This window comes from Callionymus lyra, chromosome 4 (assembly GCF_982586985.1).
Source record: "Callionymus lyra chromosome 4, fCalLyr1.hap1.1, whole genome shotgun sequence".
Classification (NCBI taxonomy): domain Eukaryota; kingdom Metazoa; phylum Chordata; class Actinopteri; order Syngnathiformes; family Callionymidae; genus Callionymus; species Callionymus lyra.
The window spans coordinates 22,035,731-22,063,420 of NC_141821.1; the positions used below are offsets into that span (position 1 = coordinate 22,035,731).

A 27,690-nucleotide genomic window follows, 5' to 3' on the forward strand; every position below is an offset into this window, starting at 1 on the left:
CGCTAAAGGTAGCGAAAAGTAAATGTGTTATTATTTATTATAGTTTATGAGTTACATTCTAACATTTTTTATTATTATTAAGGATTATTTAACTTGTATCTGATCGCACTCCAATCCCGCTGAATTCGTCGTCGTTTATTTATTTTTATATTAACTAAGCTATATTTTTGTGGTAAGTAATCTTTGTCTAACTTTCTTTGGTACAATAAATATACTATAATTACACACAACACAGTCATGAACAACATAATGTAGCTTAATATCATTCATTGTTTTTAAGGGCTATCAAGGCTATCTTTAGAAACATTTTACATCAGATTATTTTCTACATGCAAAATTGGTCAGAATATGCTGTAAAAACATCAAATAAATACTAAATAAAATAAATAATAGTAATCATTGTACTTAGATAAAAGTGATATCAAACACGTCTATTTTTATATTACATTAAAAATAATACTTCCATTACTTCCGTTTTCAAAATAGAAAAGTGATGATTGTCAAAACAGTTGTGAAATATTAACTTCAAAAAAAAAAAGTTTAAAAAAAATATGAAATCATCAACCTATCTTGAACTTTAACACAAAACAAAATACTGCTTATAAGAGTGTAGCATCAACTGGAGTATATATAAAAAAGACTTGAGATATAATACTCTATTTTATGCCTTTTGAGAGAACATAAAGACACAACCAAGTTGTGGAGACGTTTGGAAAAAAATTTAGTAGCTTAAAATGTCAAATAGTTATTTTACTGACACCTATTCCCTTATTGGGGTTCTGGAGCCTATCCCGGCTCCTGGGGGCGGGAAGTGGGGCTCATCACGTTCAAGTTACATACATCAGGCCACACAGAGACACAAAAACATCCCACCTTAAGACAATTTAGACTCATCAACCTCTGTATGATTTTGAACTGTGGGAGAAAACCGGGCCGAACATACTCCACATATAAAAGACACCAATGTTGGAAAAAATATTATGAAGACAACTTTAAAGAAAAACCACCAAAGTAAATTTTAAGACATTTTATTTATTTCTCAGCATTAGCTGAACGCAGCCTCGTGGCAAAATACAATAGATGTACAAAGAAAAATCCAGTTTTGTCCTTCAAAGTAAAAGTATTTAACGTGTTGTGAACATCATGTTAGGCAAAGCAGTTGATCCTGATAATTAGTAATAATACAATATACATGATCAGAGCTTATTTGAAGCATAAGTAATGTTTTAGCACATTAAAGGCGAAACATTGAACAAACGAAGCTAAAGTCCATTTTACTTTTTCATCTCCAGGATACCACATCCTGGTCCTCTCTTCTTTGCACTGCAGATGTTGCAAAACTGCAAGCTGGGAATCTAAAAGAGAAGAACAGGTTTTCTAAACACAACATGGACATAAGAGGCATCTTAGCTCTGCAGCTTCAGAGCATGATGGTCATCACCACGCATATGAAAAAAATACATTTTAAATGTAACTATACTAATATTTCTGGAACATTTACAGATTTATTTATTTTATCTTCATCCATCACCCCCCCTACCCTTGATGTAAAGCCCCCTCATCATCGCCAGGTATTCAGATGAACATATCATACATCTCATATAAAAACAGACTTGACTGGATTATTTGCTGATTTTTTTCATTTTCTAAACATCTTCATGCAAAAATATGAACTCATCAATCTTCTCACGTTCTTGATATAACTACTGTTATACAGTTGACTTCACTAAACGTTGATTAAGTGCAGCACTTGCAACACGTGATGGTCTGATGAAGCTTCATGAGTTTCATTATTGTCAGAGTCCACTAGATGGCGGTCTCTGCACTATTTTCCTTTATTTTGAGCAACTGTTCTAATGAAACGTCACATCATTTTAAAACTAATGGCGCCACCTACTGACCTCTAAACATCATGACACTGCTTCGTGAAGCTCCATCAGCCCAGCACTACTTGCAACTTGTTTAACTAAGTTCCTGCTTAGTGGAATCTGAGAAAAGTATCTAATAAAATGGTCTTACTGTTCCTGCGGATGCTAGACACTCCTTGTGGAACATGTGTCTGCAGTGGAACACCACCACACTGAAGGGCTTCGCCATGTCTAGAGCACAAGGCAGACACACACAAAAAGTCTGTCAGAACTTTACCCAAAAGCAGCCAGATCCACGGCAGACAGAGGAGAGGGTGTCTAAGGTATGATGAAATGCCACAAAAATCTCTCACTTCAATCAAAATTTCAAATTGACACCCACCTGTCGGTAAGATCGCTGCATGGCAGGATTCACAAATGTTCTCCTCTGAAAGTTAAAAACAAGTTTGTATTGGAGTTAGATTCCTATAAGATAATACTGACTGTTTAGAAAAACATGAGAAACGCTGACAAACCGTCGACTCTGACTCCCTTCATCTGTGTCCGGTGCATCTTCTGCAGCAGAGACAGCGAGTCGGCCACCAGGATCTTCTTGCAGCCTTCTCTTAGCAGAATCTTCAAATACAGGTAACAGATAAATAACTTTCTGATAGATACTGATTGATTTTTGTAGTGAACACCAATCAATGCAGTAAATATTTATTCATTTTCGCTTCTGCAGTGGCCACTGTATTGAACTATATCAGGATATTAAATGCTTGTTATAAGCGTTTCAAATGTTGAAACTTTTTTTTTTGGAATTGAATTATACTTTGGAATTAATGAATTGTAGATTTTTTATAGTGAAAGGTTTTATTTTTTCCTTCTTTTTGATCGAGTATTTATTTATTTATTCATTTTTTACTATTTTTAGGTACAGGTGTTTATATTATATTAATGTTTGTCTAACCTTTGAAAATTTAAATGGAAGGTATTTAAATAAAAGATGTTTCACCAAAAATAAATAAAACACAATCAATTCCAATTAAGGCTTAATTAAATTAATAATATCCTTTTGTTTATACATATATAGTAAGTAAGTAAGCAATTAATATTTGTATAGTGCTTTTCTAGATCAGGGTCACAAAGCGCTTAAACAATCAATACAATTATATTATATAATGTTTCCATCCAAGGCTATTTTTCCTTCACTGTTTTTTTTGTTTATAATGTTTTTTTAAACTGAAATATGTCCAAAAATCATCACCATTTAAAGTAAAGTTATTTTACTTCATGTGAAAATTACACCAACTGCCTCTAAATGTAAATTAAAAAGATACAATTTATTTTCTACAAACCTGCAGATTGTAGTCCTGAAGGATCTTCACCAAAGAGTCTCTCAGATTGGGGATCTCCATTCCCTCTTTGATACGATGAATGAGCAGAATTGGATCGACATGCGTTCCAATGTTGTTGAGAAGCCCGGTGATGAAGGCTGAAGACGTGAAACATTAAGACGTTAAAAAAAAAAAAGGTGGTTTGTAAATGTAAAAGGATGGAGTGAATTCATACGTGGCTTATCTATGGAGTAAGAGATGAGATCTTCCCAGAGTTCTGCATCGTCCTGCTCTTTAGCAAAGTCTATGGCCTTGTCCACATCCCCAAGCTCCTCCATGATCATCTGCAGCGCCCGTCTGCAGTTCCCCATCCTGCCTGCAGATGTCAGGCTTGGTTAGTTTTTACCTATAAACACTCGAGTGCAGCCTTGTACTCACTCAGTAAGAAGACGGTCTCTTCAACAAAGTTCCTCTGTTGACAAATCTCCAGTGCCTGAGAGAAGAGACTGTGACTAAAGCGTCTTCTTGACACGCTTATCTGAGAAGAAGAGTCAATCATGTCGTACCTTCTCCAGCGGGCAGTGAGTGCTGTCTCTCAGGAAAGGCAGAAGATTTGGACGGTCGTACTCGGCGTAGAGGCCGATCTGCCGCTCGTGGTATCTCTGCCCCTTGTGGTGGTCCCGCTTGAACAGCTTATGCAGATACTGAAGTTGGACAAGGAGAAGATAGTTCGTAAGGAAACACGCTTCTTTTTAATAACATCTCTCTCAGAAAGAACAGTCGACCGAGTAAAGAGTAACAAGAATAAAAGTTGAAAAAATGTTTTCATCATCCAAGCAGTTTCAACTTCTAATGAAAGATGGAAGAATGATGAGACTGAAAGTCTGAGGCTTTATTTATGAGGAAGATAAATATATAACTGTACATTATGTAAAAACACGGATGCAGATTATACTGTAGAAACAGAGACGTGTCACTGTTGTTGTTGATAAGGTAAGGTAAGGTAAGGTAAGGTAAAACTTTATTGATCCCTCAGGAGGTCTCCTTTGGGAAATTGTTTTTTACCAATAGCCAGCAATTTTTCATAAACAATAAAAAATAATACATAAAAAATAAAATAAGAAGAACATAAAGAGGAAGAACAAGATGACACAATCTAAGTCTAAAGACAAAGACAAAGGACATAGGTCAAGGAAAGAAAAACAACAAAGACAAAGATACAAAGACTAACATGGAACAGAACATCCAGATACTTTCACTCCACTCCTGCCCCCGAACTCAGAATTGTACAATTTAATAGCCCGAGGGATGAATGAGTCCCTGAGTCTATTTGTTTTGCACCTGGGTAGGAGCATTCGTGCACTCATTCTGCTTCTCTGCTCACTGATGACAGTGTTCAGAGGATGACTGTCATCATCCATGATGGACAGTAGTTTGTTCAATGATCTCCTCTCAGCAACTGTCACCAGTGAGTCCAGCTTCATTCCAACCACAGAACCAGCCCTCCTGATCAACCTGTCCAACCTGTTGACACTCCTCTTGGACACATTTCCACCCCAACACACCACAGCATAGAACAGGACACTGGCCACCACAGACTGGTAGAACATGCAGAGGAGCTTCTTGCAGATGTTAAATGATCGAAGCCTCCTCAGAAAGTACAGTCTACTCTGCACCTTCTTATACACATGGTCTGTGTTGCAGGACCAGTCCAGTTTACTGTCCATCCACACACCTAGGTACTTATAGTTGTCCACTATCTCCACCTCGTCGCCTCTGATGGACACTGGACGTGGCTTTGTCCTGGACCTCCCGAAATCCAAGACCAGCTCCTTGGTTTTTGAGGTGTTCAGCTGCAAGTGGTTCCTATCACTCCAGTCCACAAAGTCACGTATCAGACTCCTGTACTCGTCTTCGCTGTTGTCCCTGATGCATCCAACAATGGCAGTGTCGTCAGCATACTTCTGGACGAGACTCAGCTCTGAGTTGTAGCAGAAGTCTGAAGTGTAGATGGTGAAGAGGAGAGGGGCCAGTACTGTCCCCTGAGGTGCTCCTGTACTGCACACCATAGTGTCAGACTTGATGTCCTTCAGCCTGACATACTGTGGTCGATCAGTAAGGTAGTCCGTAATCCAGGAGACCAGACCAGGGTCCACATGCATCTTAGTCAGTTTGTCCTGCAGCAGAGTGGGTTGGATAGTGTTGAAGGCACTAGAAAAGTCCAGGAACAGGATCCTCACTGAACCGCTTCCTTTATCCAAGTGGGAGTAGGTCCGATGCAGGAGGTGAAGGATGGCATCTTCCACACCAACTGCTGGCTGGTAGGCAAACTGCAGGGGGTCTTGCGCGTGCTGGACTTGTGGCGTGAGATGTTTGAGGACCAGCCGCTCCAGTGTCTTCATCATCATACAGGAAGTCTTCCACAGAGTTGGTACTTTCCCCAGCCGTAGACTGAGGTTGAAGACATGCTGGAGTGGCTCAGCTAGTTCAGCAGCGCAGGTCTTTAGCAGTCGAGCAGACACCTTATCAGGACCAGCAGCCTTCCCTGGACGAATCCTCCGAAGTACATCCTGTACCTGGAGTGAGGTGAAGCTGGGAAGTGGTTCTGTGGAGCTGGGGGGGGGCACAAGAAGGTGGGGCAGGTCCTGAGGCGGGCAGCAGTGAGGGTGAGGTGACCTGCTCAAACCTGTTGAAAAAGTTGTTCAGTCCATTTGCCTCATCCACCGTGTCCACTGCAGTCAGAGAGGCCTTGGTCTTGTGTCCAGTGATGGTTTTAACACCATCCCAGACCTCTCTTATTTCTTCTCGGCTCAGCTTCTCCTCCAACCTCCTCCTGTAGGTGTCCTTTGCCTCCTTCAAGCATCGCTTCACCTCCTGCTGAGCTGACCTCATGGCGTCCCTGTCTCTGCTCCTGAATGCCACTTTCTTCCTGTTAAGGACATCCTTGACCTCCTTTGTTACCCACGGTTTATTATTAGGGTAACAGCGGACAGTCTTAGTAGGGGCGACCACGTCCAAGCAGAAATTTAAATAATCTGTTAGACAGTGTGTCTGTCCCTCGATGTCCTCACCATGAGACCTCAGCAGCACATCCCAGTCTGTTGTTTCAAAGCAGTCTCTGATGGCGTCCTCCACAGCTGGTGTCCACTTTCTGATTGTCTTAGTGGTCACAGTCTGTCTCTGCACCAGAGGAGTGTACTGTGACTGAAGGTGGACCAGGTTGTGATCGGACCTTCCAAGTGGAGGAAGAGGTTTGGCTCTGTAGGCGTCCTTCAAGTTGGAATAAAGAAGGTCAATTGTCCTGTTATTCCTGGTGGGACAATCCACGGCCTGATATTACTGATCGTACTATTACTAATAGTATCAGCAGTATCATTCATTTGTTATCACTGTGATTTACAAACCTTTCACAACTCTTTGACAGAAAAGCCTTAAAATAGCAAGTTGACTTAATCTTTTTAAATATCCTACAACTTGCATTTCTACGATTTTAAACCTGCCACAACATGTGGATCCTCATCCACAGCTGAGACACTGCTTGGCTGCATCCCCACTCATTCTCCTTGCTTCCAGGGTCAAATTCCAGAAATGTTCTTCAAGCCCAAATGTTTTGATTTCGACATAAAGCCTGGGACCTTTTTCACCAACGACAAGAACATTTTTTATTTGTTGAACTAAAGTGACTTCAATTGTCAGTTGTTGGGAGAACACAAGCAAAGACTTAAGTGCACGTTCAAGTAAATACAATATAAGTCAGGGGACATTTTTTGTGAGTGTCTTCATCTACTGTAAAACATATAAATGTTCTCTGTAGTTTCTTTATTTGTGTGTATTTTTTAATATAAATCATGTATTTTTGTCAGCTTTAAACAAAATCAAAGAAGATACATATGGCAGATACTGAGCATGTATTGGCTTTTTGGTCTTAGTTGTTTAAATGATTAGTTTGAAAATTTAGGGATACTCAACGAGAAACCTGTTTATGTATTTGCCCACAGAAATGATTTTGGAAAGAAGGCCGGAATCATTCATTTTCAAGTTGCCCCCCCACTTGATTCATTGTTGAAAGTTATCAACAGTTGTCTAAATTATTGAAGTCATCTTCAGTTGCAGCATTAGTCCATATTTATCCAGGACGACGTGTTGACTCACCACATGAAGAAGTTCAGGTCTCTCTGTCAGTTCCTCCACCACCCTGTCTGTCTGTTATTCAACGATATATACATATTATAACATATGTACATAACATTAAAACTAAACATCAGGCGTGCACTCACAGATATCTTGTCTTCGTTGTCAAGGAGCATATCCACAGCTTTCTGCAAGTAACAAAAGTAAATGGCTGATGACTCTACACAAAAATGTCAAAAGTAACTACGTCTTTAGATCTACAGTGTAGCAAAGTACACGTTGTCACACAAACACAGATACAAATAAAGAAACTTCCACAGAAACATTATTGCTTTAGATTAAATCCATCTATTAAAGAGTAATCTAGGAATAAACACAACACTAAGCAATGCATTATCTGAATAAGCAAGATGGAAATGTCCTGACGATACTATACATTATTAAATACTATATATTGAAATAAATATGAAAACTATTTTCTAAAAAGCCTCTCCATCAATCCATCATCCTCCATCAATGATTATAATAATGACAAATTGTGAAACATTCCTTTTTTCAAACGGTGTTTTTTTAAATAAACAATCTAAATAAATTAAATCCCTTCATATTATTTTTACTCAATAGGGTATTTATTACGCCTACCTCGACATTGTATCAATGTAGCTGAGGACACCAGAAACAAAACTAAAACAAAGATTTCCAGAGGCAGAATAAAGTCATTTTTCCCACCTCTTTATCAAAGTCCATGAGCAGAACGATCTTGTCCTCGATGGAAGAGAACAAGTTGTGTTTGTGGATGAGCTGGTAAACATCTTTGTGCCTCAGTCGCAGGTAGATCTCTAAGGCTCGGTCGTATCGCTGGTCGTACGTGTATCTGGAACAAGACACAAGAGGAACTCACACATTGATCTAAGATGCTGTGTTCGGACAGTGATTCTTCTGGAAATGATATCTCTCACAGTTCAGCTAGCGTGGTGAGAAGCGTGCTGTTAGTGGGGTCTCTCTTCAGGTGATCGTTGACGGCCTGGACGATGGCCATGTTGTTGTACAGCTCTCCAGGCCATTCTCGGATCAGCATGGCGAAACCCTTTCAGTCAAATCAGAAGAAAACCATGAGGTGACATGAGTTGGACACAGAACGTCGTGTCGGCGAAAATACCTCAAAATCAGTCTTGAGGAATTCGTGAAGAATCATTTCGTAGATGGCCGGTCGAAGTCGCAGATCTCCTCTGGGTAAATACTGACTTATGGCCTGAAGAAGACACGGTGTGACAAAATGAAGCCATCCTTGAGAGCTTGAATAGAGTCCTCACCTTCAACTGTCCAATTGTCTTGAACCGGTAAACCTCGTTTTCCCAAAGTTCCATGTTCTTGCCGAGCACCTTTTGACACTTACTGTTGTGCAAAGAAAACACAATATACTGGAGGATTGTGATAAGAGTTGACTTGAAAAGCTAGAGAGAGTCGGCCATGACTTGCTGAACAGCAGCAGGTATCAGTGGAGAAAATGACTGAAAACAACTCACTACAGACTCAGACATTTTTTCAGTTTTTGGAAGTTTGTAATATTTTCTTTCCATTAAACAGGTAAAACTTTAAATCAGTGTGTATTTTTTGTATTATAAAGCTCTTGTGGGCCACACAAAACTAGTCGACGGGCCGAATTTGCCCCCTGGGTTTTGAGTTTGAGACATGTGATCTAAACCTTTAAGTTAAATGTTGACTGTATTTTACAACAATAGGCCTGCCTACATTTTTGGCTCTAATGGAATCATTAAGCTTGTTCAGTTTCACCTCTTATTTCCTAATTTAATTTTAGATTACTATTTATTTCTTAATTTAAATTGCTTAAAGTAATTGTTTTCTAAATTGTAAGGTTGTTTTCAACAGATTTTTACTATTTCACTTATTAAGAAGAATGAAGGCTAATGATAAAGACTAAATGGTCCCTTTTTTTTAAACGTAAAAGGTTTCATTCAAATCCCATTTTTCAGGGTTTTTCACGTGCTTGTACAAGCTGAACAAAAGATCTTACCTCATAAATACGATGCAACATTGTCATATAACGGCGAGTGTTCTTCATATCCATGTGATATAACAACATGTGATCTTTATTCAATCATGTTGGGATGTTATAAGGAGCTATTCTCATAACAGCAGAGCATTGATAACGCTACGCAAAGGCAGACCTTGCAGCGTTGTTGTACTCTCCATTCTCCACCAGGTGATTGATGTACGCCATCCCAATCTTCTGAACATCGTGTCTTTTGATGTTTTTGAAGCTGATCTCGGCGGCCATCAGAGCTTCCTGTCGCAGTTCAATCAGATCACAGCATTAAAACCCGAGTACCGGCAGCCTGTGACCTTTTCCCGTGACCACAAACCTCATATTTCTTCTTTTCCAACAGCCAATCAATATGGTCGTCTTGGTCTCGCTCTTTAGCCACGACGATGTCTTTTGGACTGATGATGTAGAACAAGGACTCCCCTTCAGAATGCTCTGTTAATGAAAATGCATTCATGCCTCCATGTTTCGTGCATTTACGCTGACATTTGATAGCAGAGGTTTGATCGAATCAGAGAAGGCCCGCGTGACATTTATGCTCTCACCAAGACGGTAATCTCTGCACTCGTTCCCCTGGTAGTTGCGGACGGTCAGAGCGTCCGAGGAAATCTCCTCACAGCCCTCTGGCAGCGGCTGGATGATGTCCAGTCTCGGTCGAGCCAGAAAATCTTCATCCTAGAAGAACAAATTTGACTTCAAACCAATATCTTGGACAAATGTAAATTTATGGACTTATTTCCACATCAACTGTGTATTATTATTTTTCAGTCAATATTCCTACAGTAGTATTTGATGAAATTTTTATAAAACAAGTACCATTTGATCAGCGTTCTCCTTCACAAAGAATAACGTGACCAGTTGATCAGCCAGAGGAGCCAAGCCGCTGATGAAAAACTCGGCCTCGAATGCAGAAACTGTTGGAAAAAAAAGAAAAAGGAAATGAGAATTCTATTCTGTTAGATGAACAAGGAATTCACCAGTTGGTGGCTGCATTCCTTAGAAACGCAAGTTTCTCCACAGAGGCTAAAAGTATGGCCGTAGATTTCCTTTTGCTGATCCTTGTGATAACCTCACTGTGAATCTTACAAGAGCAGACTCTAAGGTATGGCCTCATGATGTCACAGATATCAAACTGATCATCAATTTCAGAGTTTTTTTTATTTTATTTTAAACTTATTTTCAGTATTAATGAGCAGTAAATTGTAAAATATTACAAACTCCTATCCTTTTTTGGAGAAAGAGAATATGGAGGAGAGAAAAAAATAAGAAAAAAGAGGAAGCAGGGGAGGAGATAGATAAAGAGACAAAGGAGAAGTAAGAGGAGAAGAGGTAGAAGACCGAAAAGAAGCATAGGGAAAAGAATTAGACAGTGACGCATGAGGTGAAGAAAGAGAAGGCAAATAAGGAAATGAAAAGTAGGAAAAAGGAAGGGAAGGAAGAGAGGCAGAGTAGGAAAAGCAGGAGGTGAATAAAGAAAGAGGGAAGAAGGTGAAAACCGAAAAGATGGGAAGCAGATGAGGAGAAGGAAAATGAAAAGGAGGGGTAGGAGGAGAATCAGTGAGAAAAGAAGAAGCAGGTGAAAGAAAAAGGAAGATGAGAAGAAGGATAAAGATTAGAAGTAGGTGAGGCAAAATAAGAAAAATGAATGGGATGAGAAGGGAAAAGAGGAAGCAGAAGAGGGAGAAGTACAAGATATATATTAAGAAAAGGGAGAAGCAGATGCAGGAATGAGGAGTGAAAAAGGAGAGATAGAGGATTAGAAGGAGAAAAAACAGAAAATAGTGATTATAAATATCAGAACACAGTGTTTGCAAGGTAACGTAACACATATGAACCAATAATATGAATTAAATCCGTAAACAACACAAAGTAAATCAGGAGCACTCGTCTCACCTATCTCCACGTAGCGACTGGGCAGGTCTCTCATCTCAGTGAGGTTTCTCTCCTTCACAACACAAATCTGAAGAGCGAAAAAACAGCGACACCAGAGTCAGAAGTGAGAGATCCTGTTGACGCAGGTGCGACCCACCTTGATAGAAGTCCCCCAGCCCACTATGAGAGTGGCGTCGTCTTTCCAGCAGAGGCTGCACGGATACATGTCGGGCCTCAGACTGACGTTGTCTCTCAGCACATTGGTGATGCGCTGCTTTGTGCTGATGTCGTAGATTTTCACTCCCTGGCAGAAGAATAAACCACGATCAATATTCAGCCCAGCAACCAGGATCGTACAGCTATTTCAGAACAATGACATTAGTGACATTCCTAAAGTTTCCATCTCTATATTCTGGAAAAATAGTGAAGATTGAAATGATGTCCCTAAATAGGTTGTTTTAAGTACTTTAAGGTAGAGCAGTACAGTTTTTCCTGAATAACTTGTTTCTTTTAAAAGTATTGGGTGCAGCTGCAACATTTTAAACATCACCCGCCCACCTTTAAAGTTTGTTGCCACACTTATTTTTGCGTCTCTTTGGTAGAGATCTGATTCAAACGCATATTATACCTAGTTTACTTTGGAAGTGCTTTAGAGAACAGAAAGTTATCCATCACCATCTTTAACTCCTCTTTTGTGGAAACTATCTCCAAGTACTAGTTCAAGAATACATTTTTTTTGTATTGTCATTCCATTCCATTCCTATTCAAGAATGGAAAAGAATGAGTGTATTGAACAATACAAAACGCGTAAACAATAATTACTACAATGACATAATAATAATCCACGGCCCAGTATTTTGCAGGATGAAGACATTTCTTATTACCACATTGTTGGCCCAGGCGATGAGGTTTGCTCGCCACTGGACATTGGTGATGGTTCCCTCGCCTTCGTGCAGAACTGCCGTCTTCCAGCGGTTCAGCCAGTTCTTGTCATACAGAAGAAGCTGCAAGAGACAAATCTTTGAAGACTCACAACTCAAGTGCAGATGCGCTGCAGCGCCAACAGAGGGAAGCAGATGAACAGTTGTCAAATAAGCTTTTTCTTTTTCGTTCGTCCTGAAAAGAGAATTTAAGGATCGAGACCAACCTCTACAGCGTTAAGACAAGAACTTTCATTAGACAATCGATGAAAAGATTCACATTAAATGAGGATTTGGGAAATTTTTACTACAGATAAATGTAGGGTTTCACTTAAACATGTACATATTGAAGATAATTCAAAGATAAACTGAGCATGTTTAAGATGTTTGTACAACCTACCGATAGTAATGAACAGTTAAGAGTTGTTCAGACTGCATGATTGAAACAACCTTTGCCTCTTATTTTAACTTTACCATCCTAATAAAACCATTTATAAATACACAAGAGTCCAATATGAACTGCAAAAGTAGGGATGACTAGACAAGTGCTTCTGAAGATAATTCCTCATTTATTTAGAAATGCAACAAAATACAATCGTATTTCTGTTTAACATAATGAAATCTAATGTATGTTGCACTTTAAAATCATCCAGACATGGTAAAGGGGTGGCTTTGACTGTAGTAAAGTCAAAGTAAAACCACTATAACAAAGAAATGTTTCTGATATCTAATGACTTTAGATTTCCCTTTTTTGCACTAAATAGATTTTACATGATAATTAAATCCTTTAAAAAAAAATCAACTAGAGTCCACAATGATTTAATCAAAATATACAACAACATTCCAAACCACATTAAAAATATATATTTTTTAAGTTTTCCCATTGTAATTTCATAGTTATTTTCTTCATTCCCTTAATCTTTCAAGACTGGATGGCCCCTCACAATAGTCACGGCCCCTAGTGACGTTTAACTGTAGAACAGTGTTCCCCAACCTTTTTTTGTATCCTCAGATTCACCCACAAATATGTACTCATGTTTATCAAATGGTAATGTTAACAATATTACCTTTTCTATTAGAACTAATATTGAAATATATTCTTGTATTTACCTTATGACATTTGCTTTTATTATTCACAAACTAAGGTTGAACCATATTACTTTTAACATCATGTATTCAAATGTGTGATCAGTGTGTGTATTGAAAGTGTGTGAACTCTGTGACCCCGAATGTTTTTCTGTTCTAACATTCTCAACAACTTGAGCCAAGGAGGGACCATCTGCGTGGGTTCTGCTATTCAGTGTTAGTCGTAAAAGATATAGGATGAAAACAGGTTTGTTTGAAGATTTGAGATTTACTGAGTGAAGGGGCAACTGCTTAGAAAAGTATGTCACATCTTAGATTGTTAAGATTATCTCCGCTTGTTAAAATGTTAAAAACCCAGAAGATAATGCATTTCTCTGGTAATCATCACTGGTTAAAGTGACAAACACAAGATAAGGCTAAGGTTGAAGACGGACTAATCAGATAATTTATAGTCGTATCAGTAAGGGTTGACAAGAAGAGAAAACAGACAAAACATGTAAAGAGGAAATAACAGCTTTGTTGTATTTAGAGACGGAACTAGAAAGGAAAATATACCTTCTCTTACCCAGCTACAGCGTGATGGTCATAAATCACCTGAAGAAAATGGGCTATAGAGGTGTATGTAAGAAAAGCAAATTCAAAATTTCGGGGCCACTCTCTGATAGAATCTAGTGGATTCACTCAAACTTCCGGTATTTTTGAATATGCTGCAATTTTGTTAACTTTGGGTCTTGATTTTTGTAATAGTGCCTAAGGTCTTGATTGGCCTATTTTTATAATTATTTTAATCTTCATAAATTCACCGTTTTAATTCTAAATTTCACTTTTTCTTGGATCAAACAAATGCGCTGGGCTCGATAGAGAAATAGAGTTCTTCAATACACCATAGATGGGTTAAATCTATCGTCAAATTACAATTCTAGGACTGACCTTCAGATAAAAACAGTAAAAATGAATCATATAGTAGGTTTTTCTACATGTTTTCACTAGTTAACAGGTTTATTTTTGGAGTAAACTTAACCCAACGAGCGTCTTGTCGATCACAGGCTAATGTTACTGCAGTGAAAATGCAATTTACTTTCAAACCAAAACACCTTTCATAATAATCAATAGAACAGAAATGATATCAATCCTTTTTTCTGTCTGTCTGACCAGGTAACAAAGGTCTCGTGGACCAGTACCAGGGGATGGGAATCCCTGCTGGAGGCCAAAAGTGCAAGTTTGATGAATCACATCTACTTTTTTGACCGGATCATGTAGCGACATCAGGAACAGCGTAACTTACCAGTGAGTAGGAGAATTTACTCCTGAATAATTGGAATGACTGCATGTATATTGATACATTAGACCGGACCGATGGACTTCATCGATTCATGTCCGTCTCCCACATGCATGTAAACACCGAGATTACGAGATGCTTAAAAACAAACCACCCACATGCACGAGCGTCTTACACAATATCGTATGAGTGAATTAATGTGGGCATGTGTGGAGGCCTGCGGAGACAAAAAAAAAGCCACCAAGGCTCCCACAGCATTCATCTGCAGCTGAATGTCAGCTGAAGGACTTGGCTTGACCTTCGTATTCTTTTGCCATAAACAAAGCATTCTGCTCCCGCGAAAAGTCTCTTTAATTCAACAGTTGTTAATAAACACTAAAAAGGAATAATATGACAAAAGAACAGTGAGCGCAAAATTGAATTTCCTTTGACGGAGCACAGGCCCCGTCGAAGCTCATTGATTTTCCAGGCATGTGGAGGCCTTCACGACTTTTGACTTGAATCAGTGGCGACTGAAGGAAGCAACATGACAATGGAGCCTGATGAAGATAATAGAAATAAGCTCCAACATTGTCATCTGACCATCAAATAGTTTCGTCAGGGTCTCTACACGTTCCAATAAGTCAAAACTTCAGACATCCGTTGTAAATATTTTACAAACAAAAAAGACATGACGGAAACTCTTAGACCTGAAATTACTTGCAACAAGTCTATAGATTAATAAAAAAACAACTCAAAAATAACCTTTAGTAAATACCACCGCTTTTATTGTGGGTATGGAACTGAACACTATCGAGGGATCAATTTTTCAAAGTTGGACTGAAGTTGACAAATTTGATTTTTTATAAAAGTAGCATTAGGTGTGTTTTTTTCAGAACGCTCTATTGATATTCAACAGAAAAACTTTTTTTTATATTGCTTCAAATCCTATTTAACGGTTTAACATTGTTATTTAAACGATGACCGTTCATTTAGGTGTGTTTAAAATGAAATCATTTGATATTAAAACTAATGTGTGGATTAAAGTGTGTTGATCTTGAACCTCTATTGTATCATCAATATGTATCTGCCAGATACCATCGTATCGTATCGCCAGATACTTGCCAATACACACTCCTAAGTAGCATTTATACATGTTAAACCATCAAAAATATACATTTGCTGAGAGGGATTAAGATAATCTGAGTCTTGCTATAAAGCGGTAAAGTTAGAAAAAAAGATTCAAGCACAGATCTTGAAAACTCTGAGAACTTCTATTCTCAATAATAACATCTATTTTTGCTGTTGTCGAGCAGCAATGCTTTTCTAACAGCACTTGTGGAAATGGGCATCTTCTCTTTCTCGCCGCAAAAGACACAGAGAAGCTTTTACGTCAAACAAAAGTCGTAGTTAGTCATCACAAAGTGAAGAGGTTCGCAATACGTTGAGCGGGAAACAATCATGGTGAATTATCGGGGCAGCAGAGAGCTTTGAATTGGGTAAAACTGTAAGTAATGTCTCCGCTATTCAATCGTACCTTGTTGCCTCCTGTGACAAACTGTTTGTAGTTAGACCTGGAGAACTGCGGGTGCAACGCCACCACCTAAATAACACACAGAGCAGAGTAGACCATTACTGTCGGCATCATTCGGAAAAGTGAAATTTTGATGTGTGACAACACTTGCAAACACGAGCTAACAAATGAAAAAATAACCGATTCCATAAGCCAAACGACAGAGCCAGTCATCTTGTGTGTTTCTAGAGACGTTTCTCTTGTGTGTGTGAGTCTTTGTGTGTCCATGTTATGTGTCCTAAAAGATTGTTCTCTGAGTATTGTTTGGTCCTGAATTGATCTTTTTCTTTTTGTCCCTTTTGTGTAGATTGAAGTGTCCTTGTTTGTGTGTGCGCTCATATCTGTGTGTATATCCATGTACACGAAGATATTCACTTTTATTTAATTTGTATATGCTTCTGATTTCGACTAAGAAATAGATCTTGAAGTTTGTGTATGTTTGTAATACATTTGTACACATTATTATGGACTAGATAAGATAGATAAAACTGTACTGATCCCTCCTGCAAGATCAACCTCAGCTCTGGATAGGATCGTGTTCTTGTGTCCCAATCTAGATTGCACGTCACGGTGAACTGGCACGCTGGGCCGCAGCCTACTCCCATCAGAATGTGATTGTGTGTGTGTGTGCATGGGACGAAATAATTTCTGTATGTAGCTTTGGCGAAGGTAAATGTAAATGTAACCTTTCAGACAGTGATAACAGACACAACACAATGTGCAGAAACATTCATGCTTAACGCATCCAGTACATTTCTTTTTGATGCCAGTTAAAGAAACAGTGTCTATGTAATAGTGAGTGTAACTATCTGTTGTGCTGTAGTATTTAAAACTGCAACCCTTGAGTTCTATTGACAAAATGATACTCTTAAAAAACTTGAATTAACAGTTTTGAAACTTTAAAATGCTGTTTAACACATTTTTATACGGTTAAAACTGGACAGGCATCCATAGCGGAACATTTTCCAAATTTAAAACAAGTGCAAAACGTAGAAAAGGCAGCCTCACTTTGACGGGACAGTCGAAGCTTTCATGGAAGCCCTCTCTTGTATACAGACCGAACACTTGAACCTGCAACAAAGGAGAGAAAAAAGAAGGTAAATATCTCAATGTTTCTACTTTAATTGCTGCCTCTGAAACTATCGCCGGCCAGCCGGGGGACATTGTGGTCCGGAAAGACTTTGATTGGCTGCCTGCGTCTCCGCTGGGTCGCCAATTAGTGGTCACCTTGATTCTTCCAACCCTACAGGGTTTAAAAGTCCTAATCTTGGACCCGAGCACCACCTCGGCCAATTTCTGTACCATTGGAGAAACACTCAGCTGCCATTAGAGTGACACTCCTTTATCTGGGCAGACAAGTTTGGGAATAACAGGAGACTCTGATGCCATCTCGGCTTTCTTAAACTGCTTGGGTTATAAGGGATTAGATCAGGCAGGATTAGCATCCAGCGGACTCGGTTGATTGTAGCTGATTTTGATTGTGTGCTTCACTGTTTGTAGACAAGATCTGATGCTTAATCACCTAAATATGAGCCTAGGTGTGTGTGTGTGTGTGTGTATCTGTCAACTTATCTCAACTGTGAAATCAGAGAAGGATCTTGGTAATGACGTTAGAAACCCAGATAAGAGTATAAGCATGTAAAGAGATGCTTTTATGACTACAATTACACACACGTGACATGGATTTAGGTAGATTTTATGGGCCTGAAATGATACATGTAAAAAACTGCTTAAAAGTTAAATCAGACAATTTAGAATTTAAGTTTTACGACAGTTATTCTTAATATGAGCCATTGGAGAATATTTTTGTTTCTTTTCCAAAGGTAAATTACATTTTTTAATATTATTTATTAAACATCACATAGATATTGTCCACTTCATAACATGGGAAGAACTCTAAAATTACAATAACAAGCTAAATTACATCACAAAAATAAACTATTTGAGATACTACTGGACAATTCATGTCTTTTGCCAATGTCTAGGAGTTTTTAGCTAGTGTGGTAGGACTTGAAACATTTCCCGAACATAAACAAACGTTATTTTGAGTGTAAAAAAAAAGTGAAACTTTCTAACTAAATCAAAAACGATTTCTGACTCAGTTTTCTAAATGCCGAATCAGCCATTTTGCACGATGAAAATAAAGGTTTTGATGGAGGTTTTTGAGGTTCTTTCGATAGGGATTATTCTATTTCCGGTTGTTCCACAAAGACTGTTTTGTTGAGTCAGCCCTGACACTTGTTGTAGGTTTGTTTGATCAAACTTTAAAATGATTTGTGTTTATCTTCAAGTCTCAATTATTTAAAATGATTAATTCGTTGATAGTAGAATTGTTTTTTTGGGGGGTTTTGCTACTTGTTAATGTTTGTCAGCATTGATCTAAAAATACATTTTATAAATTAAATTTTGAGAGTTTGTAATTCGAGTCATGTAAGTCAGTAGAAATGATTTTGAATAAATGATCTCCTTATCAGCGCCCAGGGTTGCAGCAAGAACACAGATCCATTATTCAAGAATGAACAATCCAACTTCCCACGGCTCACCTTCCCGTCCTCGGAGCAGATGCCCACGAACTCTCCACTCTCGTCCAAACTGATCTGGTTGATCTTCACGGAACTCTGAGAAGGAGACACGTGAAAACATTTTCTCGTGACGGAGTCACTGAAAGTTCCTGCTCTTGTCAATGATGTTTCAGATGCTAATACAGGTAGGATGAATGTAGAGAAACAATGATGGGGGTCTTAGCAGCCCAGTGGAAGTGTATAAAAATGTTAAACAAATTTGCTGCAAATTTGCTGCAAGGTAGAAGATGCAAAGCAGTTGGAGGACATGGAAAGACCTCTCCACTTGATGTCGGGCCCTTACGTTTAACAGGTTTGTCTTTTGTCTCCAGTCATTTGGGTATTATGGGGTAAGACGATGGCCATTAGCCTGACCCATGGAATAAAGGAAGTTAGCTGGCTGACAGTTAAAGACAGAGGAACTTTGAATTCCAGGGACATTTTTGAAGACTTGTTCACAGAGAAATTAGCATAGCTGAATGTTTTTAGAATGTTAGTAAATATTGAATTATCAATGAACAACCACAGGCTCCTCTCCATGCACTGCAGAACGGAACGCTTTAAGACGTCCTTTGTTCCTTCTGCCATAAGGTGATACAATAGATCTCTCTCATGCTTGATATGAACCATTTACTTTTAGTTGGCAACTTTTGAATTGTTTATGCATGTTATTTAATATTTTTTGTACGCATTTATTGCATTGCATTGTATTTATTTATTTGATTGTTTTTTTTCTATATATGGATGTTTGTTTGGATGGATTTGTTATTGCTGCTGGACAAAAAAAATAGTCAATAATCAATATGTTTCTATGGATCCATCTATGAATTTTTAAAAGCATTTGTGCCTCTGCTTTATCATATTAGAATCATTTTTAAATGTAAAAAGAAAAGTTTGGAATCTATCCAGATAAAAGAGATGTAAGGCAATAATATTGGTGTGAAAAGACTATAAGCACTGATCACTCTTTTCAGTTAAATCTGTCATCTTGATGATACAAGTGTTAATATAAAAATCATATTAACTTTTTAGAAACTTAACATGCAAACCACAAACCAACCCAAAAAATGTATTTTAAGCATTTAGTGATTTAACCTTTTTTTCCCCTTAATATACTCACTATCTCAAACTTCTGCGTGACATTCCCCTGGACATCCAACAGGAAGACTTTGCCGAAATGTGTTCCAAGGGCAAGGAACTGGAAAGGAAACGCACAAAAAAATTAATGAAATAAAACACAAATATTCTAATGTGACTTCACAATAATCTCACAGGCAGCTAAAAATGTATTTGAGGAATCTCCTGAGCGACGTGGGCAGAGAGGGATTGGGTGGGCTTCGAGGCAAAGCTGTGAAATTGCCAGTTTTTGGGGGGGTGAAAAAAAAAAGTCCTATTTATTAAGGCAGACAGTGTGAAATAGCATTTTTTTCTCCACAAATTAAAATGCTTAAGCATAATAAATGCAGGGTACAGCTGACTTCAATCACCCGCTGCCCGGCTGAACTCTGAACACAGCTATTATTTCCACTGAGCAGCAACTGGTTTGTGCCTCAGCAGAAACATGTGTGTATGAGTGTGTACGAGCCTTAGTGTGTGCGTTTAACGTGTGTGATCAAGAATGCATAGTTTACTTGTCTGCAATGAAATAACTTCTATGCGGTAAATTAAACAATATAAATATATAAAATTACATATAAATATCTTTAATTGTCATCCTAGAAAATAAAAAATAATGCATTAAAAAGCCTTGGGAAAACCCAACAGTGGTTTTCATATAAATAATGTTTTGGGTTTCTTGATGAAGTGGTGAACAATCCGGTCTGACCCAGGTCTCCCACCCTTTAATGAGCTCCAGCCTTCACGCAATCCCATTAAAAGTGCAAGATAATGATGTATTTAAAACACAAAAATAGGGGAAAGTTATGAAAAATTACTATAAATGACAAAATGTGTAACAATTGCACTCATTTTGTTTCGGTCGAGTGTGCGCATTAACGGTGTGTTAATGTGCGTCTTCACCGTGTGATAAAATAGAGGAAATGGGTGCTTTCAGCATTAGATTAAGTGTCTGTTCTTCCTCCCCGGCCTCAGCTTCTAATCCCCCTCCCCTCTCGACCAGCCTGTGGAAGTGCGGCGGGCCCACCATGCTTCACTGCGGCCCATAATGAAATGCTTATATTTACAGGCACAGCTGAGCGTGTCAGACAGAGCCCTCTGCAATCTCCCCCAAATAAAATAAGCAGAAATAAATAAATAAAGGGTTCAACCTTGTGAGGCGGAGCGACTCTTAAAGGGATTTATCGGGATGGAATTGTTCAAATGAAATTCCGATTCAAACACTTAAAATATGAGGCGACATACGGTGGGGAGACGTGCCGTCGCCCGGCCCCTGTTGGTCGTGTGAATTTGACACGGCGGCGTGAGCCGGTGTGACCGGTAGATGTGGGAGATAGAAGGAAGTCAGATTAAAAATAGAGGGTTTTGGTGTGACGATTTTGAGCCGCCAACAAAAAAAAAAAAAGAAAAAGAAAGGAAAAGTCACAAAGAAAAATGGAAGGGAGGTCGGAAAATATTGTGAGGTCTTTCCAACCGAAGGAAGAAAGTTTAAGAAAAGAGACTCAATATGTTGGAAAAAAGGTTTTTCATTATGATTAATTATTTAATTATGACATACTATTATGAACAATATTTATCTAAATAAAATATTTTCTTTACTTGTTCTTATTTTATGAATAATTGCTGTATTGCTGTGTCTAATTGGCAAAACAATTTCATCCTCAATAAATTTCTACCTAACCTAAATAAAATAAAACAGCACTTGACACCATGTATCTACATCTTTCCAATTTACTTTTATTTTAAGGGACAAGATGAAATACAAGTCTAACATAATGAAAAATAAATATTATGTATAACTATAGAACGTAGAGAAATACTGGATAAACATTAAATAGGGGAAAAGGGCACTTCAAAATATAGCAACAGGATGAAAAACATTACAAAAAGTAATAATTGTGAAAAATGAAAGGGAGGTCTGAAAATTTAAATATCAAAACAAAAAAATTAGATAATAAATTAAACAGAAATGTTTTTTAACCCTCTATAGCCGGTGATATTCACACTTGTACACACTTGACTTCAGCCTCACTTTTATGAAAGTTTTTCAAGATGAGGAAATTACTTTTCAAATGCGATGAGGAGACGCAGACAAGGTCTCAAAATGCAGATATAAATGTGCTGATTCACAGTGAATCAACACGAGTCAACATGAAATTGATTACGGCGTCTTCGGGGCTTCAGTGCTCAGCAGCAGGAGGAACGTTGATTTATGGTCTCATGTACAGATCTGGGTACATTTAATGTGCAAGTCTGGGCACAACACACAACAGGAAAAAATCCCGCTGCTGAGGCGCCAAAAATAAAGATAAAAAACACACATATTGTTGCCAAATAATAAAATATTCTAAAACAAATTACACACTTCAGTCACTTTTGGAACACTTTGTCTTTTTTCCGAGTCAAGGTGACCCGAAAGGCCTGAAACAAATGTGTTTGTTGTAACCCTTGTGTTGTCTCTAAATCAAAGTGACCTAAAGGAACAAAAACAAATGTGTTTGTGGTATCCCTTGTGTTGTCTCTGAGTCAAGGTGACCCAAAGGACTGGAAACAAATGTGTTTGTGGTATCCCTTGTGTTGTCTTTGAGTCAAGGTGACCCGAAGGCCCGAAAACAAATATGTTTGAGGTATCCCTTGTGTTTTCTCTGTGTCTAAGGTGAACAACCTCACTTGATTCCATAAATACATGTGCAGTGGTGGAGGTCATTCACCTTGACCTAGAGACAACACAAAGGATACCTCAAACATATTTGTTTTTTGCAGGGATGTGCTGATGAAGCGTCATGAAGCAGTGTCATTATTTTCAGAGTCCACTAGATGGCGGTCTCTGCACTATTTTCCGTTGTTTTGAACAACTGTTCTAATGAAACATCACATCATTTTTAAACTGATGGTGCCACCTACTGACCTCTAAACATCAACATGTTTTTTTCCAAGAGGGGATCTGGAACAGCTTTTTTAAGGAGGGCCAGGTTCCGAGCTCCTACCTTGTCATGGACGGTCATACAGCTCGCGGCATCGTTCTGCAGGATCTCCGTCACACCGTTAGAAAGTCTTTCATACTTCAGCTTGGGCTCCTCCTCGCTGTCATCCTCCTTGTGGGAAAGAAGACTCGTCAATGGAGCCCTAATTATCGTGAGAAGTCAGGTTAAAAGACAAATTGGTAGTGGTTGGTTTGTGGCCGAAGAAGTTGAGGGGTTCAATCACAGCTCAATGAGATTGTGGCGTTGTGTCCCTGAGCAAGACACTTCACCGTGATTGCCTCTTCAGCTGGCATGCTGCGTCACAGCCTACTCCCATCACTGTGTGATTGTTTGTGCCAATGGGTTAATGTGTAACTTAGCGTAAACGCTTTGGGTTCATAGAAAAGCACTGTATAATAAAGAAACATTTACTATTTAAAATCCAGCTCGATAAAGCTTTTGCTTTAGGATATTTAAACCAATAGTACAGGGAGTCAAACTCATTCATGCAATTGGACTAATTATTTAAACTCAGTCCAAGTTGCTGCCAAACAACACACACACACGTACTGTTTATAAGAATAATATAATAACTAGTAAGTCTCTACTTTAATGTAGAACACATTGTCTATGTTCTTTATTAAATCAAATACAAAGAGACAAACTTTTTTTTCCTCTTTAAATACCCTTTCCAAACATTCTCATGCTGAGATATTCCCGGGCCAGAGTTGAGTTTTAATATCTCCACTTGAGAGAGTAAAAGTGTAGCAAGGAGGCTGGTTTAAAGTATTCATTCTGGCTACTAAGTAAAGGAGAATCACCATCTTCTACGGAAGTACAGTCTATCAGTGCCATCAGATTATTGAATCTTTGAAAAATAATTTTATATGTTTGTTTTATCTTTTTATTGAAATGTTTTTCTTTATTAGGCATTTTATTTTATTTTAAATAAGGTAAGGTAAGGTAAGGTAAAACTTTATTGATCCCTCAGGAGGTGTCCTTCGGGAAATAGTTTTTTTCCAATAGCCAATACATACAGCAATTGTTTTATAAAAAATAAATCAAAATAAAATAAGAACAAGAGAATTAAAGAGAAAGAGAAGAGAGAGAATTCAAATTGAATTCAATAATTTGTATATTGAAAGGTTGAATTTGTTTTATCTTCAAAAAACGTTCAATTTTTTTTTTTTAATTCAAAGCCTTACGAATGAAAAATAAAAAAGTTGGTACATTAGTGTAACCATGATTGGCTGAAAAGTTGATTAGTACTTTTTTAGTGTTTTCTGGTGGCACTCTTTTTTTCATTGAATTTGAAAGGGTTAATACATATTTTTGTTGGGTCTAAATATATCCCATGTATTGTTGGGAGTTAAAATATAAATAATGAATTTTTAAGTTCAAATATTAAAAAAAATAAAAATAAAAGCTTTAATATATATATTCAATAATTAATTTAAACAAAAAAAAAAAACTTTCAATACAAAAATTATTGAATTCAATTATTATAAAAATGTAATGCACATATTAAATAATAATGATAAAGGTTTCAACATTCCTAAATGTTAAATTCAACCATCCCTATATAATATTCTAATATATTTCCTTACTCTGCTCCGAGTCCCTTTGTAAGGTCTAAGCACTTACTTTTAAGTGCACCCCTCGTGTTCGACACATCCCAGGCAGAGCCACCATCCGCGGCCAGAATACGACTCCTAATTCAGTTTATAACCGATGCGGCACAGTCTGTGACTGCCCAGAAGGCGCATCAACTCAAAACATTGTCTGCCATTATGTGCTGGTGGCTTGGAAGTGGAGGGACACAGCGTGGAGAAAATGTTATTTTCAAAAACAATCCTTATCCACTCAACAGCAACACATCCAAGCCATTTCCTGTGTATTCTGCTTGTGAGATTTCTCATACGAGGGCATTTGTCACGCCGTTCAAACGGGCGTATCAAACAACAAACTTCCTTCTCTGCAGAGAGGAACATTGTTTAAAGTTTTCTATCGTGTGTTGTATCGGCTTTTCAGTAGGTCGTCAGTGGTGTCGCTGCAGATATTGCTTTAAAAAAATAAGCCAATGATGTATGAGTATCAAGCAGTTGAGAAGAATGTGGAGCTTCAGACACTTTGTTAATGTATAGAAAAACAAGAAAGGCTATAGTGCCATGCAATCATCTGGATCGGCTCGGTACATCAAAAATAGTGCAAGGTCGAGTTGTATTCCTGCTTCCTGAAATAAAACTTCTCTGTAAGATGAAATCCCCCCAAAAATTGTCACATAACAAGAAACAAAATTATTAGATTTGGTTTTCAAAAAGTTCATTAACTGCGTGACCCTGTAAACATGTGATGAAAATGTTTTTTAGTTTTTTTTATTAAATTTAAAAATACATTTTAGTTATAGATTTTTAAAATAAATCTTGAATTTGTAAATGTTTTTAAACTGACTTAAGGAAAACATAATTATATTGTATTTATTTTTTATAATTTTGAGTGTGAATAATCATTAACCCTTGTGTTGTCTCAGGGTCCGGGTGACCCAAAGGTCTGAAAACAAATGTGTTTGTGGTATCCCTTGTGTTGTCTCTGGGTCAAGGTGAATGACCTTCCTGGCCTCCACAAAAACGTATGCAATGCATTTGACCCAGAGACAACACTAGGGTCAATAAAACCTTTTTTATACAATTTGACTAGACAATTGCAAATTGCTGCCTGCAAAGCAAAATATAAACTTAAAAACATGAATAACAAAAGGAAAAAGATTTAAAAACTCTAAAATGATGACATGGGCAGGCTATCTTTTGAAATTGAGATAAAAATGTACCTTTAAAAAGGTAATTTTAGGTACGGCTATGCTCTCAGAAATAATGATCTCATCTTGATTCTTAATCCATAAAAACATAAAAACAAATGTCGACACAAGATGAAACACCGGGTGTAGCACAATCTTGTCATCAGCCGCTTCGTTGTTTTGTTTGTTTGAGAACAACTTAAAACTGATGGAAGTATTTGAAGATTGGCTTGACATTAATTTATGAATGATTCGATTTTGGGAGCCTCCTGTAGTGTAATCTAGATTAAGGAAAGTCTCAAGGTTTTGTGAGTCATTTGTATGGCTCTAAAGTGCTGTTGCATGTGTAGTTGGCGTCAGCAAGTATTGCATAATCCCGAAAACGAAACACAAATCAAACACTAAAATAATTAAACTTTCATGTGACAATAGTTACAAACTGTGCAATTATTGTTTATTTCACATATAATGACTCTGAATTACAGCAGAGATGAAACATACTTTGAAAAGTTCAACACATTTATTGTAAGTGTATTTCATTGTATTCTTTCTTATCCAGGGACCAGTTTAATGTGGGCATTATATTCATGGGAGGACCTTCATATAAAATTGTTCTACTTGTTTAGAGATTTATTATTTTTGAGTAAACTTGACTGAAATGAGTGTGACTACTTCAGAGAAAATACATTCAAAACAAAACACCTTTAAGACAGTTATAATCAATAAAACATCAATTTGTTTTTCTTTCTTTTCTGTAACAATTGCCTCACGGACGGGCACTGGCCCCCGGACCGGGGCTTAGGGACCACTGCTCTATTCGATTAAAGTCATTAAATGAGCTTCTTATGCACTAGTTTCATGTGTTACTTATTTAGATTTTTTGAATTTGTTCTCTGCTTTTTGGTTCTACAAATCAATCCATTTGTGTGAAAATAAAGTTTACAAATGACTAGTATATAAAAGAGAAAAATATTGCTCCGATGCCTTTAATGCCAGAAACACAATCAGCAGTGTTTCTTCTAAATAACACAAACCATACGATGCTCTTTTCCTCAAATATAACATCTCACTTAATCACAATTACCAGAACCTATATTCTTACAGACCCACTAGTGCTTAATGGAAGTTTGGATCTACTGCTGTTTGATGCATCTGCCTTTTTGATGGTGGGCCATATGCTATTCATGAGAACTTGACACCTATCAGAACCTGAGAAGAACCTTCGGGGGGGAGAAGAAGTATTATAGTCCCAAGTGTCAGCAGCAAGATCCACATGAGTAGAAGAACATCATCAGAATGACAGAAGCCTGGACACCCTGACATCTACTGTATGCAGCAACGGATTGACATGCTGGTGCAACAACGTGACATTATTTGCTTCTTATACACACATTGACAACATTTCGCTGCTCGTGATGGACATATTCAGAAGAAGTTCTGGTTGAATATTCTTACCTCTGACTCGTCTGTGAACTCCTCACTCGATTTTCTCTCCTATAAAACAACAACAAACATTCAAATGCCTTAAACGGAATTTGTTGAAACTAAATAAACGATTAAAAAAACACAATTAAAGTATTGGCAATATTCATTTGTGTAGTAACTCTAGTACGCTTTATTTAATGTATTTATACGCCATTATAGTGACATTTACATAGGGTTAGCATGCTAGTACACACCTTCTCCTCCACTTCCGCCATTGTTATCCCTGTAGTCCGCTCGGGATGTTTCTCATTCGAATATATTCTTATAATCTGAGTAAAAATACATAAACTTAGACTCGCTTTTTGGTTAAAAAGCGACCACAAACCGGCCAGCTGATGTTTGTTGTCGATGTCTGGCCGGTTGAGTGAGATCACATGACCGAAGCACGCGCTGTGGCATCATGGGTATTGTAGTCTTCTTTTAACCTGAAGCATGCGTATTTCAAACGTCCATGTTTTGAATGAGAGATGACGAAACTAGACTGATTTTAAATGAATAAATGCAACTTTAAAACTCTTTTGACGAGTTAACATCACGCATGATTCGTCGTTGGAATATATTACGACCCAAATGAACCAAATGTGCGAGTTATTTTTAAGGTAAGTTATGTTTTGAATTTCGTATATAAACTCGTATCCTTTTTTTTTAGGTCATCCAAAAGTATTACCATTTTTTTCTACAA

The 27,690-nt window shown here is 37.8% G+C and overlaps 1 protein-coding gene across 1 annotated transcript; it reads right to left on the minus strand.

Moving 5' to 3' along the window:
• Positions 1–1,012: 1,012 nt before the first annotated feature.
• Positions 1,013–27,378, minus strand: vps41 (VPS41 subunit of HOPS complex). Its single transcript, XM_087789198.1, has 28 exons — positions 27,203–27,378; positions 26,979–27,017; positions 22,754–22,861; positions 19,771–19,848; positions 18,633–18,707; positions 17,098–17,160; positions 16,054–16,119; positions 12,137–12,256; positions 11,410–11,556; positions 11,274–11,340; positions 10,197–10,294; positions 9,926–10,055; positions 9,700–9,815; positions 9,505–9,623; positions 8,629–8,710; positions 8,475–8,567; positions 8,275–8,402; positions 8,045–8,189; positions 7,462–7,503; positions 7,337–7,387; positions 3,751–3,888; positions 3,623–3,677; positions 3,420–3,560; positions 3,206–3,342; positions 2,384–2,483; positions 2,251–2,295; positions 2,020–2,099; positions 1,013–1,355 (listed from the first exon to the last, which is right to left on the minus strand). The coding sequence occupies exons 1-28, from the start codon at positions 27,221–27,223 to the stop codon at positions 1,275–1,277; spliced, it is 2,565 nt and encodes an 854-aa protein (XP_087645324.1). The 5' UTR covers positions 27,224–27,378; the 3' UTR covers positions 1,013–1,274.
• Between the last annotated feature and the right edge of the window lie 312 nt (positions 27,379–27,690).